At 32.6% G+C, this 18767-nt stretch overlaps 1 protein-coding gene across 3 annotated transcripts; it reads left to right on the plus strand.

Annotated features, from left to right (window-relative positions):
- The first annotated feature begins 7691 nt into the window (after positions 1 to 7691).
- On the plus strand, positions 7692 to 15336 carry LOC149534093 (cadmium/zinc-transporting ATPase HMA2-like). 3 transcript variants are annotated; one of them, XM_089805497.1, is made up of 11 exons: positions 7692 to 7818; positions 8434 to 8630; positions 8731 to 8988; positions 9111 to 9208; positions 9288 to 9543; positions 11005 to 11142; positions 11264 to 11588; positions 11667 to 11866; positions 12232 to 12362; positions 14394 to 14462; positions 14586 to 15336. In XM_089805497.1, the coding sequence occupies exons 2-11, from the start codon at positions 8435 to 8437 to the stop codon at positions 15234 to 15236; spliced, it is 2322 nt and encodes a 773-aa protein (XP_089661623.1). In that variant the 5' UTR covers positions 7692 to 7818; position 8434; the 3' UTR covers positions 15237 to 15336. The 3 variants fall into 3 exon arrangements, with proteins under 3 accessions (XP_089661623.1, XP_089661622.1, XP_089661624.1); XM_089805496.1 differs by lacking the exon at positions 7692 to 7818 and adding an exon at positions 7825 to 7955; XM_089805498.1 differs by lacking the exon at positions 7692 to 7818 and having other exon boundaries at positions 8491 to 8630; positions 8717 to 8988.
- Positions 15337 to 18767: the final 3431 nt, after the last annotated feature.

An 18767-nucleotide genomic window follows, 5' to 3' on the forward strand; every position in this document is an offset into this window, starting at 1 on the left:
TACTTTTGAGAATTCTTATATGACGATCCATTCTTTTTTAATGGTAAGAACCATTTACATATGTGGCTGATTATAAATCAATGGTAGCTTTGATACTAAATTTGATACCATTTATGTAAGTCAATCTATTTTATTCTAAATGGTATCTAGAAGTAGATTGTCTCCATTGTTTAGATTCCCACAACAAATAAGTTATATATATGAAGCGGAGCTGATTTCTCAAATTTACTTTTAAGAAGTTATAAATATGAAGTAGGGCTGATTTCGAAAATTTATTTTTAATTTTATAAATTCTGTCATTTTGTTACATTATAAATCCAACTCATCGTTTTTACATGTTCCTTGAAATAATGAATAGCTAAATATAGATACCAATTTCAATCCACTTCAATTACATATTGAGAAGTAAGTATATTGATCATTCTAGATTTTGAAAACATATTGATCATTGTAGACTCTGAAAACTTCATGAATGATATATAACAAATTTGTCAAACAATATCATGAATCAGATCAAAACTGTAATTGATCTAATTGAGAAGAAAACACATTGATCATCATGAATTTCACAAAAGATTTGTTAAACAACATCATGCATTGAAGGCTTGGTGAGGAAAGTAGGTTGAGCATCTCTGGCCATAATCACCATGACTTTCTTCTCCGCATCTTCTTCACTTTCTTTCCAAACTTCATCACTCTTCTTCTCAAGAGACCCATTACAATTTCCTTCCCCTGAAGAATGGCCAAAGAGATTCCAAAAGGAGCAAGCCAAGATCAACAAAGCCACTGCAATGAGAGCCAACATGGCCGTCACTCCACCAAAAAGATAAGGAATTGGGGACTACCCACTAACTTCATTATTACTTCTATTGTACTCTAAATTCTCACTATCATTTCCATATGTATTCCTCCCCATCCCAAACCCCAATACTGGGTTCACAAATCTTTAAAACCCCCACACAAAAAAACATATAAAACCAATCTATGCTCCAACCTTATAACCTATAAATCCAAGGCAAAAGCTTCAATTATTATCATGAATGTGGATCCTAATGAAATGAACCCACAAATAATTTGGTGTGCTCTCTTCTTTTTTCCGCTTTCCTTTGATGTTACGTTGAAGAAATAAGAGACACAGTACAAAAAAATAGAGTCATGGTGGGCTTGTGATCAAGAAATAACTCAAGGAAAATCCCATAATGAGAAACCATGAATAAAATACAATTTCCATGATAGGACTCTGCTTTTATTCAATATAAAAAGCTGTTGAAACTTGCATCAAATCAAAGCTCTTTGTAATGCTTCTCTATGTCATCTAATGAGACATGGTGGTGCTTCAGAGATCACTTATTTTAGGGGCCCATGATGTAAACAAGATATGAAATTGTTCATCATACATGGAAAGCATTAAATAATCTTATTGAGAAGTAAGTATATTGAGAAATAATGATCTATAATTTTGATTTAGAAAATTATAACAATCATAGATTAAAAAAATTCAATGACAACTATGATTGTTATAATTATTTTAATAGCTTCGGTCATACATGTGTCTTGACTTGGATATAAGCTAACAAAAATTACCCCCATGAGCATATATATAAACAAGTCGTGCAGGTTTTTATGTTAAGACATTGAATGCAGAAAACTAATAACACATAGCTAAGTCAAGAAGAGAAGTAGAGATTGATATAGGTAGTAATGGAGTTCGAGGAAGGTTTCATTTAGTAGGAGGAGCACCGTGCAAGTGCAAAGCATTCTCAGGGGGAGGAGGTGGATAATTACAAGCTGAATGTGTTGGTGATAGACACGGAGAAGAGCTTGGTGGAGGAGGTGGGGAAGGCGTGTATGGAGTGGGAGTTCTTCTACCTCGTTAACCACGGAGTCCCTCACCAAAACGAACATTAAACCCCAAAATAAAAAAGAAATCAAAAAATCAAAAAGAAAAGAAGAGGATAATGTTACAGACCTGAGTAGAGAAAATGTTGCACAGAGACCCAAAAGCAGGGAGAGTGAAAAAGCCCTAAATCAGTTGCGACCATTTCAAATCTAGCAAAACTATCACTTGTGACTATTTCAAATCCACCTCCTACGAATGTTTCAAATCCACCACTGTCAAACAAACAAAAAATGGCACTGAAACAAAAAAAAATCTACAAAACAAAGAACAAATAAAACCAGATGAAAACCCTACCTCTAGCTATCGACGAAGGTGCACAATAAAGAATGTGTTTGAGCTCCAAACAGATGAGTGGGCTTCACAGATGGACCCAAAGTTTTGTAGTTTTTAGCAAATACAAATGTGGGATTGGAATAAGTATTCCAATTCCACCTCTTTGGGTGGAATTAAAATACCCTCTTTTTTGGCACAAAATGGCATACGTATTCCAATTGTATGCCTATTCCTCATTCCTACCTGTCAGACCCAAATGGAGAATTCAATGGTTTTAGGAATAGACAAATGCCTATTCCAATCGTATTCCACTTTCCAAATGGGCCCTTATAGTATAACCATCCATCATAGAAATACAAGATCAGATAGCAAGGAACATTTGCACAAACACATCCAACAGTCGAATCTCAATGGTATAAAAAAATGCACTACTACCTGACCTCATGGAATCTAAATGGCCCACTCCCACTATGCTAAGTAGATAAACTCAAGTCTCAAATGGATAACAAAACATAAGTCAAAACCAACATCTAGGTTCAAGGAATCACTTGAAAGAAAACTATCTCAAAGGGTACCAAGGCACAAGTATCAACTAATCCCAGAGGCAACACAGACACGTAGGAAGTCTATTATGCAAGTGGGTAAGTGTCATCACATGAGTCAACTCTAAGGTTATGCTAGTTGCCACTATGGACTCAGGACCCCCTAGTGTCTCTATGCGGCATTAGTATCCTTTCATATAGACAAGGCATACTAATAAGTCAACTCTAAGGTTACCCTGGTAGTCTTTTAATACTCTAGACCCCCTACTAACTTTTTTTGGTACCAATATCTTATTAATTTATTTTAACCCATTTAATGAAATCTTAGCACTTACTAAAATAACGTACAATGGGTTACCCACCAGCCTCTTTAGGGCCTCAACCTCCATTGCAAGCCACTTCCCAACATGACATGCAAATAACCTACCCTGAGCTCAACAAAAGAAAAAGATCTCAAATGACTATAAACCACACATCAATTCTTAAACAAGCAACTGGAACGTACTAAAATATTACTGATCATAATCACAAATTCTACCAATATGATCATCCTAACAAGACTGATCCAAAATCAAGTACACATAAACCAAATCCATGTCATAACATGACATCACCAAAAACAAATCATTTAATCACCTCAGTCCTATACAAGTAACTGGGAAGCAATCAAGGATAACTAATCGAAGACTCAAAGGTTATATTAGGAAAGACCCATCATTAATTAATTTTCAAATTTAATTAATCAATTTTCCTTTTATTTAATCAATTTTCAATTAATTAAATATCAAGTTTTCTTTATAAAATTTCCATTAAATTAAACACATTAAATTATATTTTAATATGATTTAATTACAGCTGAAAATCATCACAAACCCACAAAACCAAATATGACAATTCAACTGAAGATAAAGAACAAAATCAACTCTAGGGTCAAAATCATGAATTCATGTCGCTTGAAGAATTTGAATGAGTAAACAACTCAAATACTTGTCCTACTTTCTAGGACAATTGGCTTAGGTTTAGGATTCAAACTCAAGAGTTATCTCCCCACTTATACTATTGAAATATTGCGATAGGGTATGCTCATCCTAGAAATTTAGGGAAGTCGATACCTGGTACCTGTAATCTGCATAAAATCCATGCATGTACATACTCATATATTCTAGACTAAACAAAAAATGGTAGGGAGTGGTACATTGTGTAGATCTCGAATAGTTGGTGACTACGACTCCCTCCCTCAACCACATCAGGAATGTCAATCATAAAGTAAAACATACACGTACACCATACAAATGCAAGTATGGGGTAAGTAACCATAGAAATTGTATATAAATCATTCCTCTAACTAACATCATGAAATAACTAAAAGTCATTAAATGAACATATATATCATCATTGAAATAATCCAGAGAAAACTAAAATAACTTAGTAACTCATCACATATATAAACTAAGTATGAAATACATTTAATTTTATCCCGTAACCAAGTACTAATAATCATAAAACATAATCAAAAAATTGGCCTAAAAGAATTTGACAATACAATAGAAAAGTCAAGTAGGGGTGGGCATTACATCCACTCTCCCTAGACTTAGGCTTACTCCTGGAAGCCTACAAGAAAGATAAAACTAAACTGGGGGTAGGCATTACTTTGTACCTATATCCCTAAAAGTGGCACCAAGCGATAGTGAATTTTGGCCTTACATATTGAGCCATTGTCATGTTTGTGTGGGAGGCATATCTACATCATTGATATTGTTGTTACTCTCGTAATTTTGGTAAATTTGGACATCATAATGAATTATGTGATTTTAACCATAGGCATCTCTATGGATTTAGATCATGGAAGGTATTTAATTCAAATGTTTATTTTATTCTGTTTAGATGTGTTTTAGTTATTTTGTTTTAAATTACCAACTAATTTTCCATAGTTGGATTCCATTTTCCTAGAATCTATTGAGTTAATTTGGATTAAGGAGCCATTTAGTTATTTAAAAAAATTACATAATCTAAGTTGTAAGTCACTTTAGGAAAAAAAACTAAATTGGCAAAAGTGAGTTTTTAACTTTGAGTTGGGATTTTGAGATTTTTCTTCAAAAACCTTTTGGAGACAATCTTTTTTTCTTGTTTGGTGTAACTTATAAATTGGACCATCACAAGTGATATCCCATTTGATTCGTGATGAGATTCCTATCATTTATTGAGCTTTTCATCTTGTTTAGTGTAGTTTCCTTTTTGCACTTCATGTTAACATTTTTTTTCTCTTATTAGCAAGGTACAACTCTTGAGTTATTTCCCTACACTTAATATTTTTATTTAAACTTGATTTATTTAGTATAATGGGTTGATAAATAGTGTTCCCCCTCAAGTTTGTTTAGTTTTGTTTCCCAGTTGATCGAGAATGAGTAATTGATGTTTCATGTGAGTTAGGTTTGAACTTTTGGCACCATTGTGTTGTTGAATTTTGCATATATGCCCAAATATTATTTTTAATTTAATCTTTTGGTTTTTTTATTCCAAATAAATAATGATTTTTTATTTCATTAATTTATGAGAAGTTTGAATTTTGATATTTTTGTTGTTTGTGTTATTTTGTGTGCTACCTAGATTAGTGTTATGACCTTGTTTAGCATTTTTCATTTATTGGATTGGATTTTCCTTCATGTTATTAATCATCCTATGGTTTTACTTTGTGATTTTTGAATTCATGGATGAATTTTTACTCTCAAAAAAGTGCCCAGCTGAGTGTATTTGTGCATTTTCATAAGATGTTCTTCTTGACATTTTTCCTTTTTGTTTGGTTTTCCATATTGCATTGAGATGAGTGGTGATGGTGTTTGATCATATCCTCAATTACCATGAGTGTGCCTTGATGGGATCTTGCGAGACCCGTACCCTTGGCTTGGGACCAATCAAGTCCCTTGAGCATTTGGGGTTTTAGTTTTTGGGTGGTCTTGCCTTGTGGTATTTGTTATATAATGAGAAGGATATGTAGGGTAGAATTACAAAGTGAGGTGGCTTCTTATAATTATCCCATATGAAAGTGGTTTTCCAGGTAATATAAAGAGGTTATTAATGAGTGATAACCTAATAAGTGCATGGAGTAATAAAACTTAATACAAGAAAAGAAAATTTGACTGCCTATTCCAAGGGAGTTGGAATGAAGGTGAATTAGTGTTTAGCCTCCTATGGGGATTGGAATGAAAACATTGTATATAGCCTCTTGAAGGAGTTGACCAAAGACACACTTCAAGATTGGCCTCTCAAGGGAGTTCATTAAAGACTTGATGCTACTTGAGCTATCACAAGCCAAGTGTGATAGTCCACTAGAGTCCCTTCATATTAGCCTATAGCAAGATTTGAGTAGTGACTTGGAATATTGCAATGAGATCCACATGGTTTGTTGTGTCACTCTTAATTCATGCATTGATTGGCATGTATAGCTTCTTGTGTATTTTTTTATTTGTAACTATAGTCCAGTTGCTTTATCCATGAGCACAATGGAGTGGGCCTACAAGCGTCATATAGTTGGCAGGTGTTCCTAACCATACCACTGTTGGGGATCAAAGTAAAAGAACAATCTCTTTGGCTATAGGATTTGGAGGTTACATGCTCACTCTTGTGATTTCTTTAGTATCAATTGTACTTAGCTTTAATTGTGTGTGTGCGTGTGTGTGCACATGTGTGTGTTGATGTTCTTAGTATTGATGTTTTGATCTCATGTTTATATTTATATTTATTGATGCAATTGAGTGACCATCGCCTCAATATGTATTTATCAAGTACTCCCTAACATGGACTTAGTTGTATTTCAACATTGTGTTGAAGCCAATTTAGTTTTGGCTTTTTTCTTATGATTTTCAGCATTAGACTACCCAGTTGTCATCTAACCAAAGTCATCTTTGACTCACATGTCTAATACTTTTTGGTCTCAAACTTCACTTATATATATCTTTTGACGAATCATCATCTACACAAATTGACATTTGTGTAGATCAGCATTTCTATTTAAGGTATATCATTTCTGGCATCATGGACTGAGACTTTTGTAGAACTCCATAGTTTCCCAATTGTTGTGTACATAGATCAACATCTATGCAAACCAAATGTCATCTATTTCTGACTGTTGTACTCTCCGCTCAGTTTGGAGTTGTATTCTATTCTGAGTTTCAAGAATGATTTGTGAGCTTCCAATTTGGATTCCCAAAGGTCCCCAAGTTTCGTATGAGCCTTCTTATTGCTTCTATGGTTGTGTAATTAGATGTTTGGGTTGGGATGTGATTTAAAAAGGTAAATGAACTTGAATGCTTAATCATTGTAGAAATTTGTACTTTGGTCTCAAAAGGAACTGATGTTGGGATTGAACAAGTATAGTAAGACTTACCCTTGTGTTTAGTACATGTGAATGTATACATCTTGTTCCTTATATAATGTTTATGCTTGTTACACTTGAAAATCTCTAAGGGCCCGTTTGGCTACAAGAATAGGAATAGGGGAATAGGAATAGCTATTCTGGAATAGAAAATGAGGCTACGTATTCTTGTTCTCTGTTTGGTTCAGCCAGTATTTGATGGAGAATTTGCAGACCCCAAAATTTATGTTTCCTAAAATAAATAAAAGTGGAATAGGAATACGTATTCCAATAACACCTATTTGGGTGGAATTGCAAAACCTCATTTTTGGGCCAAAATTGGAATACGTAATCCTATTTTACTTCGTATTCCAATTCTGATTTGGTGCATCCAAACAAAGAATTCAAAATTTTAAGAATTTACATATGCCTATTCCGCTTGTATTCTGGTTGCCAAACAGGCCCTAATGTTATTGTAACTTAACTCAAAAGAAGAAGAAAATAGTACTTTGTAAGAGGCCCCGTAGTCAATTTATGTGGACCCATTACGTAAATCCATGACAGGTATCTAACCATGCCACTTCAAATGGGCATAAGTCCAGAATTCGATGTCGCGTATTGTGACCTCCGAAGTCGGTTTCCAAGTAGCTTGGTTGTGTATAAATTAAAATATTTGAAATTTCCAAACGGCCTAAAATAAGGGCATATCAGTTTCCGATAAATTCACTACAAAACGAATGCCGTAAACGGAGGTAATTCGACTCTATATTTTATAGCTTCGGCGCTGGTAAAATATTTACAATTCTGTCAAAATGCTTACCATTCATTATTGCACAAGCAACTGTATATATTTCCCAGAGTCGTGTAATTTCTCCAGTTCATGAATCCGGTACACAGTTTATTCACGAATTAAATCGTTTTCTAATCACACTGCATGGTCATAGGAAGGAAGTAAATGATTTGAGTACAGTGACCGTATAGTTTAAATTGGAACAGGCTAATCTCTATTAAAAATATATATATATCAAAGAGAAAATAAAGTTAAATTTTATTTTTTTTCAGATTTACGAAAATCTAATGATTTTTTTTGTAAATTTTTTGTTATTTTGAGTACAAATTCTGCAGATCATAAAATCAAACGTTGAAATTTTCAAAAAAAATCTATTACATTTTCAATCTTTTGAGAATTGGTCAAGCATTTGTTTAAATCTAGATCTAGATCTTCCTGTGCCAAGAATCTTCGCTCAAAGTACAAGATTTGAAACAGGAATTGAATACCCAATCTGTGCAAACACAAAAAGAGAATATGTAATAGCCCCTGTTTCATAATACGATATATTCTCTTCTCTGTTTGTTTCTCTTTTAAGGATGAACCGGGGAGGAGATTACCCTGATCGGCAGAAGACTACTTTGAACGTGCTAGGATTATGCTGCCCCGCCGAGGTGCCTTTGATCGAAAAAATTCTGAATCCTCTGGACGGAATACAACGGGTGTCTGTAAATGTTCCGTTAAAATCAGTAACAGTTATCCACAACCCACGTTTGATATCTTCAGCGCAGATAGGTATGTAGGAATTTAAACACTAATCTTTGGTCATATGTTTAGATATCTTGTGAAAGTTGAAACCCATCATGATTAATAGTTTAAAGGGTGCCGTGAACAGCAAAGGCTTTGAACCAGGAAAGGCTGGATGCAAGCATTCAAGTATCTGGGGAAATTAAAAGCAGTAGAAAATGGCCAAGTCCATACACAGTGGCTTCTGGTGTTTTGTTAGGAATATCTTTCTTCAAGTATTTCTATAGTCCTTTAAAATGGGTGGCTTTAGGAGCCGTTGCCGTTGGGCTTCCACCTATAGTACTCAAGAGCTTCGCGGCTCTCCGGAGTTGTGTATTGGATATCAATGTGCTCATGTTTATTGCAGGTCAGGATTTTGCCATTAAGGTCTAAACTTTTTCAATTTATAGCTCCAAATCAAAACATTTATCCTTATTTTCCAAAAAAATAAAATCACTGAAAGTTTAAACCTGAATTTCTTTGTAACAGTGGCCGGCTCCATCGGGTTGAGGGAATTCTCAGAAGCGGGGTCTATTGTATTTATGTTCACCCTGGCAGAGTGGCTAGAATCTAGATCTAGTGATAAGGTGAGAAAGGCTTTGGTATCATTGTCAAGATCATATGAAAATAAATTGGGTTTACTTGTGATTCATTTGTGAATGGTAGGCACGAGCGGCCATTGGATCTGTTATGAACCTGGTTCCCCAAACAGCCGTTATTGAAGAAAGTGGTGAGAAAGTGTCTGTCCAGGATGTGGAAATAAACACTTTGATCGCTGTGAGGGAAGGAGAGGTTATACCCATAGATGGGACTGTCATGTCAGGAAGGAGCTCGGTAGATGAAAGCAGTTTAACAGGGGAATCTTTGCCTGCCGAGAAAGAATCTGGGGCCATTGTCTGGGCCGGTACGACGAATCTTACAGGTATTTAGTTCTTCATTCTACCAATTTAATGAAAAGATTATTTATCTTTTCTCAAATGATTAACTGAAGATGAATGAATTACAACCGTGTTGTTATTTAAAGATCTTTAAGTACATAGAAATATAAAATAAAAAGTATGTATAAAACTATACAAGTAAAAGGAATTACCAATATTAGTTTGTGGACTATGAATTCTGGGTGACTCTAGTTCTAGAGGTCATCCAAAACAAGAGTACAGGGTAAAAAGTGATACAAAGTGATTGAATTTAACTTCCAATCAAACCACACACGAACTTTGTTTGTCAATCAATTGGCAATACACAATATTAAAACACATGGCTGGGTACAAATTTCAATTTGTCACTAAATCATATAATGATATTCACAACAATCCTCATACTCAAACTACAATATTGATGACAAACACATCATCTACAATTTAGTAACTGCAAACCAATCACTAAATTCGGAGATTAGAACTGTTGCTCACTCAACTCTTCTTTATCTGTCCGTTTCAAGAACTTCTCTTACTTTTTATCTACTGCAGTCTTCATAACTTTTTTTTAAAAAAGGAAAACCTAATTTAAAATTCTGACTAACCTACAGAAATGAATATCTGAAGATCAAGACTAAGGCTATCGTCTGATAGGTAGTTGACTGATGGGGAGCGCTCAAAGAGACTAAATTTCCAACAAAAAGACCAAAACCTGCAATTTTCACATTTACTTTTTGGGTTATTCTGATAAGAATTTAACGAGTGCCATCCAATTTTCTCCGAAAGCTTTGAATACAGCATACTTAAAACATTGAAGCTGATTCCCATTTTGGGTTGTTGCTGAAAATGGCTCTAAAGTGACAGAGTTCAATGGTTGCAATGATTAGGGGAAGAGATCCCCTAAATCTTTAGGGGTTCAATAATCATGAAAGAGTAGATATCATAGATACTTTCTAATATTCAATTACACATGCGCTAATAGTCAGTCATTTTTTAGCTTTTTTGTTCGGTGATTAATCCATTTGTGCACCACTATTGGGACATTTCTTAACGACTACTAGGACATTTTACTACAAATGCTGTTGTTTTTTTGGTGAGCCGCTATTAGGATTGAATATAACTGGGCAACTGTTTCAAAATGGCACTTTTCCACCACTTCACAATCTACAAGCTGAGAGATCTGTAATACCCAAACATCAAAACCTAACTTTAAGCTCTTGAGTCATCTAGAAAGGTACATCGAAAATATCACCATAATTAGTCTTATTAGATTTACAGTTTAGAAAATGTAAGTAGCTGAACAGCTACTAAAATAATTCATGTAAAGATTGTTTTCTAAATTAACTGAAACATATTCAATTATCCATGACCAAGAAAACTCATTATGTTTAAAAATATATAAAAAATGTCAAAAAGGTAGGTTCAACAACCTCTCACAGTCCTCCATCAAATGTTGAATTTCTCAGGCTACCTGAGCGTAAAAACCGTGGCATTAGCATCAGAATCTGCAGTGTCAAGAATGATAAATCTGGTGGAAGAAGCGCAGAACCAAAAATCACGTACAGATCAGTTCGTACAACAGTTTGCAAAGTACTACACACCAGGTATATTGCCAATCTGGTATTATAATCAGTACTCGTGCCTATGCTTTTCCCAAAAAACAATATCATAGAACATGAGAGTCTAATAGAAATTTGGGTTGTTCAAAATCCAAATGGGGCGCAGCTGTAGTGTTGATAGCTGCGGGAATATCGGTGGCAGCTCTCATCCATAGGCAAAATGAACGGCATTGGCTCTACTTATCTTTGGTGCTCCTGGTCACTGCTTGCCCCTGCGCCTTGGTCATATCAACTCCAGTTGCCACAGCTTGTGGTTTGGCCCAAGCTGCCAGGATGGGCCTCCTCATCAAAGGTGGAAACTTTCTAGAAGCCTTGGGAAGGATAGAAGCAATTGCTTTTGATAAAACTGGAACATTAACTCAAGGAGAATTCAGAGTGGTAGACATGAATGTACTAGATGACAGCATAGGCAGAGATAAGATACTTCAGTGGTAAGCTTCAAGTCTTCTACTTAAACATCAAAGAGTTAATGATACAATGATTAAGGAAATGGAGTTTCTCATGTTCAGGATGTCAAGTCTTGAATCGAAATCAAGCCATCCAATGTCAGCTGCTGTTGTAGCGTACTGTCGTGAACAAAACATTGAGCCATCAGCAGCTGTCACGGAATTTCAGTCGCTTGAAGGAGAAGGAATCTTCGGTATAATTGATGAGCATAGGATTCATATTGGCAATGCTCGATTATCCACTCGGCTAAAATGGGTACAAGGTATTCTTCGCCGACTTGTACCTCATTCTCTGTGCTTTTCGATGACATTGTGGGTATTTTTTATCACTAACGTTTTAAATCATATTCAATAATCTATTATCAGAGAGAACCTAATAATATCCATTTGTATCTTTTTTCAATTTTAGACTCTATCATTCATTTTTATATTTTAGGCTCTATCATTCATTGATATGATAAAACTGTGATGATTGAAAAACATATACAATTTCATCCAAACTATAAATTGTGAAAATATATTGTCATTGTGCTGTATTTTTAAGTATAATATATGACTATGAATTGTGAAAATCTATTATAGTTGTGCTTAAGACATAACTACCATTTACAATTCTGGGTAACCGCAGATGTATCAAATACATTGAATACGCGAGGACCAACTGTGGGATATGTGGGTATAAATGAAAGACTTGTAGTAATTTTTAGTGTTGCTGATAAAGTCCGGGTTGAGGCAGCTGAGGCTGTAAATGATCTCAAGGTAATTTTCCTTTCTTTAAAGAGTATTCCATTGATTTCAGTTTCAATTGTGAAATTTTGAATAGATCTGGCATGCTTAGCTTTGGATCATTTTTTTGTGATGGAAAGTGATTTATTGTAGTTTCTTTTTACCAATTTAATATTAAATTAGTAAATGTTAATTTTTTCTTATTAATAAGTTATTGAATATGATCTGAATTATCAAAATCAAAAGTAAATTATATATTATTAGAAATCTAATATCATTCTTTTTTTTTCAATAATAGATCAATATATGTGATATTTTTTTTCATATTCTTAATCATGAGTCATTAAGTATAATCTTAAATTATGATGGATTACAAGTTTGATATTCTTTCTTTTTCTTAATAATGATTTGTTGAGTATGGTCTCATTCTATTCTTTAATGATGAATCATTGGGTATGATCTCGTTACTTTTCTTAATGATGAATTATTGAGTGTCATCTCATTCATTTTCATAGTGATGATTCATTGAGTATGATCTGAATTATGATAAAACTTCACACAGTACAAAATAAAAAGTAAATTATACACTAAACTTATTTCTTATGATTTCTAAGACTTGTACTCAATAATACTTCATTCCTGGTAGATTCATTAAGAACCATTCAATTTCAACAACAAACTAAAAACTCATTGACATCACTGCTTACTTTTTAGAAAGATGCTAACTATTCTTAATATTAAATTACTATGATCCAAAATGTCATTAGACATATAAAATCAAAATCAACTCATACCAACTATTATCCAATGCTATTGAAAAGATTTAAAATAAAATCCTCCTTTTTTTTTAAAACAATAAAAAATTACCGTTTAACTTTATGGCCTCGCGATAAATGATTTTGATTTTAAAATAAACTAAGATAAAGCTCCCCAAGGTAGAGATCAATTCAAAAATATAAACCTTTTATTTATATACTGTCCGAAGTTGGTGGGGGTCGCCAACAACTCTTGTGTGAACTTGAACGATGAAGATAAATTAGCTCGACAAAAACTTTACGGTAATTGACTAAGGATCGGGAAACGAAACAAAAGCATCTCTATTAATGCACCGAAAAAGGTCATTAAAATTTATTCTAATATAAAATTTATTAATATTTTAATTAAAACCCAAATAGAAAAGTCAAACAAAACATCAAACTTAGTTCATCACGGCTCCTCGTGATGCGATAAACAATTTTCTATTTCTTTTTTAAATGGTTAGATACAATTATCAATCATATTCCCGCTCAATTTGAAATAAAATAATACAATGCTACCTGCCCACTATAATTTACATAAACTTTAAAAGATGTGTAAGAATCATATAATTTATAATATTAAACTGTTCTATATTTATTGTTTAATAATAATTAATTTTTATTAAATTGTATTAAGCAGAAAATTTAAATTTGTTATATAAAGCACTTTTTATATATATATCATTTTTTAAGTATTTAAAAGTTATAATTATATAAATATTCTAGTTTTAAATATATGATTCTTGTTCTAAAATTATTCAAAGGTAAAACATATTCAAGAATGTAACTATTTTTAAATTTGAATGATTGAATTTAATTTTATATATTTTGTTTGAACTGACTTTGAAAACATAAAATATATTTTATATTGAATGTTCCACAATAATTCTAACTACTCTTTTTTAATTGAATTACACTTTGTATTAACCAATTTCATCATTCTATTAAACAATATATCTAAAATAAAAATTATTTATTTTAAATAAATTTATATTAAACACATATCATAAAAGACAACATTAAAATGTCCTTTTCAAGATAAGTTTTCAACTACTCTTTTTGAATTAATCAGCAGTCATCCAATTCAATGGTCAATTTAAATAAATAACAATAAGACAAACTTATCTGATATAAAATTAGCAATCCCTGTTTCCCATTTAACCAAATAATAGTTAAATAGATATATATAGAAGGACAAGGACCGCTATTTATATTAATATAGGTTCGTACTTCCCTAAGAACTAAAGATTTATTTTTTTCCTGGCAGAAACTAGGAATCCAACTGTCCATGCTCACCGGGGATACAGCTTCTGCAGCTGAAATCATCCAGAAAGAGGTACAGAACAAACATGAAAATTACATTAGCAACACATAATATTACAATAAACAATTTAATAATCATAAAATGTTAAAAATTTAATGAATCCATGATCTCACAATTCCATTTCTTTCTGCTCAGCTGGGTGAGATAACAGTGTATTCACAGTTATTCCCAGAAGACAAGGTAAAGATAATTGAAGAAGTAAAGGAGAAGGGCATAACTGCAATGGTGGGAGATGGAATAAACGACGCACCAGCATTGGCAGCAGCAGATGTTGGGATAGCAATGGGGGTGGCAGGTTCTGCTGTGGCCATGGAAACATCTGACATTGCTCTCATGTCTAATGACATCAGAAAAATTGCCCATGCAGTCAAGCTGGGACGAAAATCTCTGGGGAAAATATACATGAACGTTGCAATCTCCGTAATTACAAAGGCCGTTATTATTGTTCTTGCTTTCACAGGTCATGCTTCGCTGTGGGTGGCAGTGGTCGCAGACATGGGAACTTGCCTCGTCGTAATATTCAACAGCATGCTTCTCTTGACTGCCAAGAAATCTGATAATAAAAACAGCGGAGATCGAATTCCAAATGATAAAATTAACAGCCGAGATGAGGAAATTTCTGATAATATTGATTTGCCTGCAGCAAACGTGCCGAGCGCATGTTGTTGTTGTAAGACGCGAATTCGCAATGGAGATGAAGATTTGGAGTCGGGTGAAAGAGATGAGATCGTTGTTGAAGTTAAATTGCCATTGCTGCAACAAATTCGATGCAACGAGGGATGCTAAATAGTTTTCAAAGATTTCGCATTACTTCATTTTGAGGATGTATGTATTGTGTTGTGTATCTTGTGCGTTAATGGGCATGCTGTAATTTTGCTCTTTTCCATGATCAAGTGCTTGATCATCTCATGTTTTGCTTTAATTATAAGATGTGGTATCTATGTTGAAAAATAAATGAATGGATATAACATCACAGTTCCAGAGGTAGATTATAAAGAGACTAGAAATTGGCATTAAAATAGATAATCAGAACCATCAAGCAGCTTAAGAGGGTGCTGAGGGCCTCGGCCATTCTTTTGAAAGTTGGCTTACTAAGTTTATAAAAAAATAATGAAATTTTTCAAGAAGAATAATATAATAATAATATATTTGCATTAAAAATTATAATTATTGTCTTTACATAAATATAAAATATATATCATGTATAATTATATTATTTTTCAAAAGAATGTCTACCATATTTTTTTTTCTTTTGGTAAATAAATTTTTATTAATGTAAAATTGAAAGATGAAGTTTCTTTCATCTTTTAGAAAAAGACATTAGCTTGGGTATGATCATCAATCTTTCAATAGATCTAGCTTGTGTCCAGTTTTTATGGAAAGCTTAAGAGCGCCTTATAGCTAGAGGTTATCTCTCATCGACATGAAAAACATCTTTAAAATAAAAAGATCAAATCTTGAATCTAACAATAATTTAATTCCTAGAACCAAAGATTACTATAAAAATTTAATATTAAACACAAGAAACAAAGAAAATTAATATTCAAAATAAAACAAATAAAGCTTATTAAACATAAACAAAAAATAATAGACTAAACATTCATATAAAAACATGCAAGAATGTGTTCCACCTACACTGTGATATGAAATCCTTAATAAAACTTAATTTTAGTTTCTCCATGGAATTCATGTGCAATGTCCCTATTTTCAACTAGTAGTATTCCACCTAGATTCTATCTTTTAAAAATATGATCTTTTCAACATTATTGTGAATTATAATTATTTAAGTTATTATTTATATAGTCAATCTCATATTGTGATCTTCTTTTTTTTAATTTATAAAATAAAATAAAATATTGAAAGATAGAGTAACTAGTTTTTTAAAATAAAAGACTATTTAGATGAGATTATATTATTCATTAATTGTTCTATTTAAGTAATTTTTAGAGAAGTTGACCACTTAGTGTGTTGGTTAAGTGGTGGTGGTGTTATCTCCATTGGTGCCTTTGCTAATCTAATGCACTTGTGGATTGGGGCATTAGATTAGTTAAATGTGGATGATGTCCCTATTTATGACCTGACTAGATCATATCTCTAGGTCAAGTGTGTTACATATGGACATGGAGGGCATGTTGTATCAACACTACTAGTCACATTACAAATGTTATTAGGGACTTTCTTTTAGTAGGTGATTTTAAAATAGTACATGTCTTACTCAAGAATCAAAATATTTGACATATTTATTATGCATTATTAGATGAGATTGTGATCGATCAATTCATGTGTATATGCATTCTGATATTGTGTTTTTTTTAATTTGACAAGACTATCAAACCCATGTATGATATAATAATCTTACATTTTTAGTGTATTAATAGAAGATTGTAGATGAGAAATAAATAAATAATGTTCAATAGTAATTAAAGCAATTACTCATATCCATTGAAATAACACAACTTTTTTAACTATATTTTTACGGGTTGCATTTGATATTTATTATATTAGGGAATAAATTTGGCAATCATCCTTGGCTACAAGAGAAGAATTTTGAATTTAATTCATTTAAAGTTCTTTAAAATACTATAAATAGAATTTATTATATATGACTTCATTAGTGGATCATAAATACTTACAGAAAAATCACTTCTTTCTTTCATCATATAAAATTTCTATTTTGAATCAAATACATATGTCATATATGTGTAGAGTGTAACAAGTGCCACTACAAAAAAAAATCAAATCCTAGAAGGACTTGATTTTTTTCCTCCACTTAGATAAGTGTTTGGGTAGTTATAACCTTTGATTTGGCCTTCTAATTATCCATGTGTATATTTGAACCATGTAAAGAAACTATAAACCAAGTTATCTAGACTTCATAGATTAAAAATGTAGACCATGGAGGCCTCTCAAAAAACTTGATAAAATGTATGCCCATGATGAATGCATTAGACATTATCATCTTTTGTGGATATAGAATGTGGATTGTCATAAGCACAAAATGGCTAACACAATAATTTAGATACCAAAATAAATAGTAATATATAAATAAGTAAAGTGAAAGCCGTGAATAGGATTAAATAATTAAAATGACAACGTAAATATTTGATATCACTAGAAATGGCCAATATATTCATAGGCTTCTCCCAAGTAATTTCTTCACCTACACCTACACAAAGAAGACAAGATAAATATGTTGAGAGATGATATAGGAATTTTGTATTTAAAAAAACTTACTTTAGTGTTACCATCTCCATGGATAGCCAAGATAAAAGCAATGGAAATAGACATAATTTAATAGAATAATTAAATTATTAAGATAATATATGCTTAATAACTATTGAGAGTGACTACTTTGTAAGCATTAAGTTGTGCATCCTAGTGGTGCAATGGAGAACTACCAATGGAATCTATAAAGTTAAATTTATCTCTTCATATGGTGATAACAATGTAGTAAGATGTCACTATAGGAATTAAAAATGGTCAAGTGATGGAGTATGTAACATTTATGTAGAGATTTGGCATAACAATGAAAGTGATTTGAATGTAAATAAGTTGTCCCAAAATGGTAGAAAGTAAGAATAGAGTGAAACATATTGAATGGAGCTCAAAAATATCAATTATTAGTTTTCTGAATTTGGCAAGAAAACCTCCTCTCCAAATTGGAGATATTATATTGAAATTTAAGGTTGACTGGATTTTTAATCTTTATATCCTTTTTAGATACACCACTTTGGAGTATTGTTATAGTTTCATTAACAATGTCCTTTAACATGTCTATTATTCTAGGTTTGATTAAGTGTCTCAAATATTCTATGGATGGGGGAACATTTTAACCATCACCTCCCCCCCCCCACTCTCTCCTAAATTCTTTTTGTATTTTTTATATGATTATGATTACATGGCCTTGACTAGTGGATGTCAATTTTACAGTTGGGAAGCATTATATCCAACACTCTCTCTTATTTCTCCAATTTACTTCTTTTACTTCTATTTGTAAGGATTATTACGCTAACCCAAAGCCATCACTCTGAGGAAATTTTTTAAGATGGTATTCTACCTTTTCCATCTACTTGACCACTATAATCAAAGGCTATGCCCTCTCAAAAATGTATCAAATATTCCTCCTTCCCCTCCCTTTGTATACAGGACTTTAGTCCTGGGCTACAGTATGGGTTTTCTTCCCTGTTATTTTCCCCTAGTACCTGCACTTTGAATGCGGTATAAACATTGTAATTATCTTATAATATTAATAAAATTTATAAACAACCTTTTACTTATATATATAGAGAGAGAGAGAGAATTATAATATATAGAATA

Source organism: Cupressus sempervirens, chromosome 10, assembly GCF_028749045.1.
Source record: "Cupressus sempervirens isolate cs-2001-9-10 chromosome 10, ASM2874904v1, whole genome shotgun sequence".
Classification (NCBI taxonomy): Eukaryota; Viridiplantae; Streptophyta; class Pinopsida; order Cupressales; family Cupressaceae; genus Cupressus; species Cupressus sempervirens.

Bases quoted from the DNA above. Each gene is read 5' to 3' on its own strand.
- LOC149534093 (XM_089805497.1), top strand. From the start codon at position 8,435: ATGAACCGGGGAGGAGATTACCCTGATCGGCAGAAGACTACTTTGAAC. The intron at 8,989-9,110 runs GTCAGGATTTTG...TCTTTGTAACAG, and splicing joins TGTGCTCATGTTTATTGCAG to TGGCCGGCTCCATCGGGTTG. The intron at 12,363-14,393 runs GTAATTTTCCTT...TTTTCCTGGCAG, and splicing joins AGGCTGTAAATGATCTCAAG to AAACTAGGAATCCAACTGTC.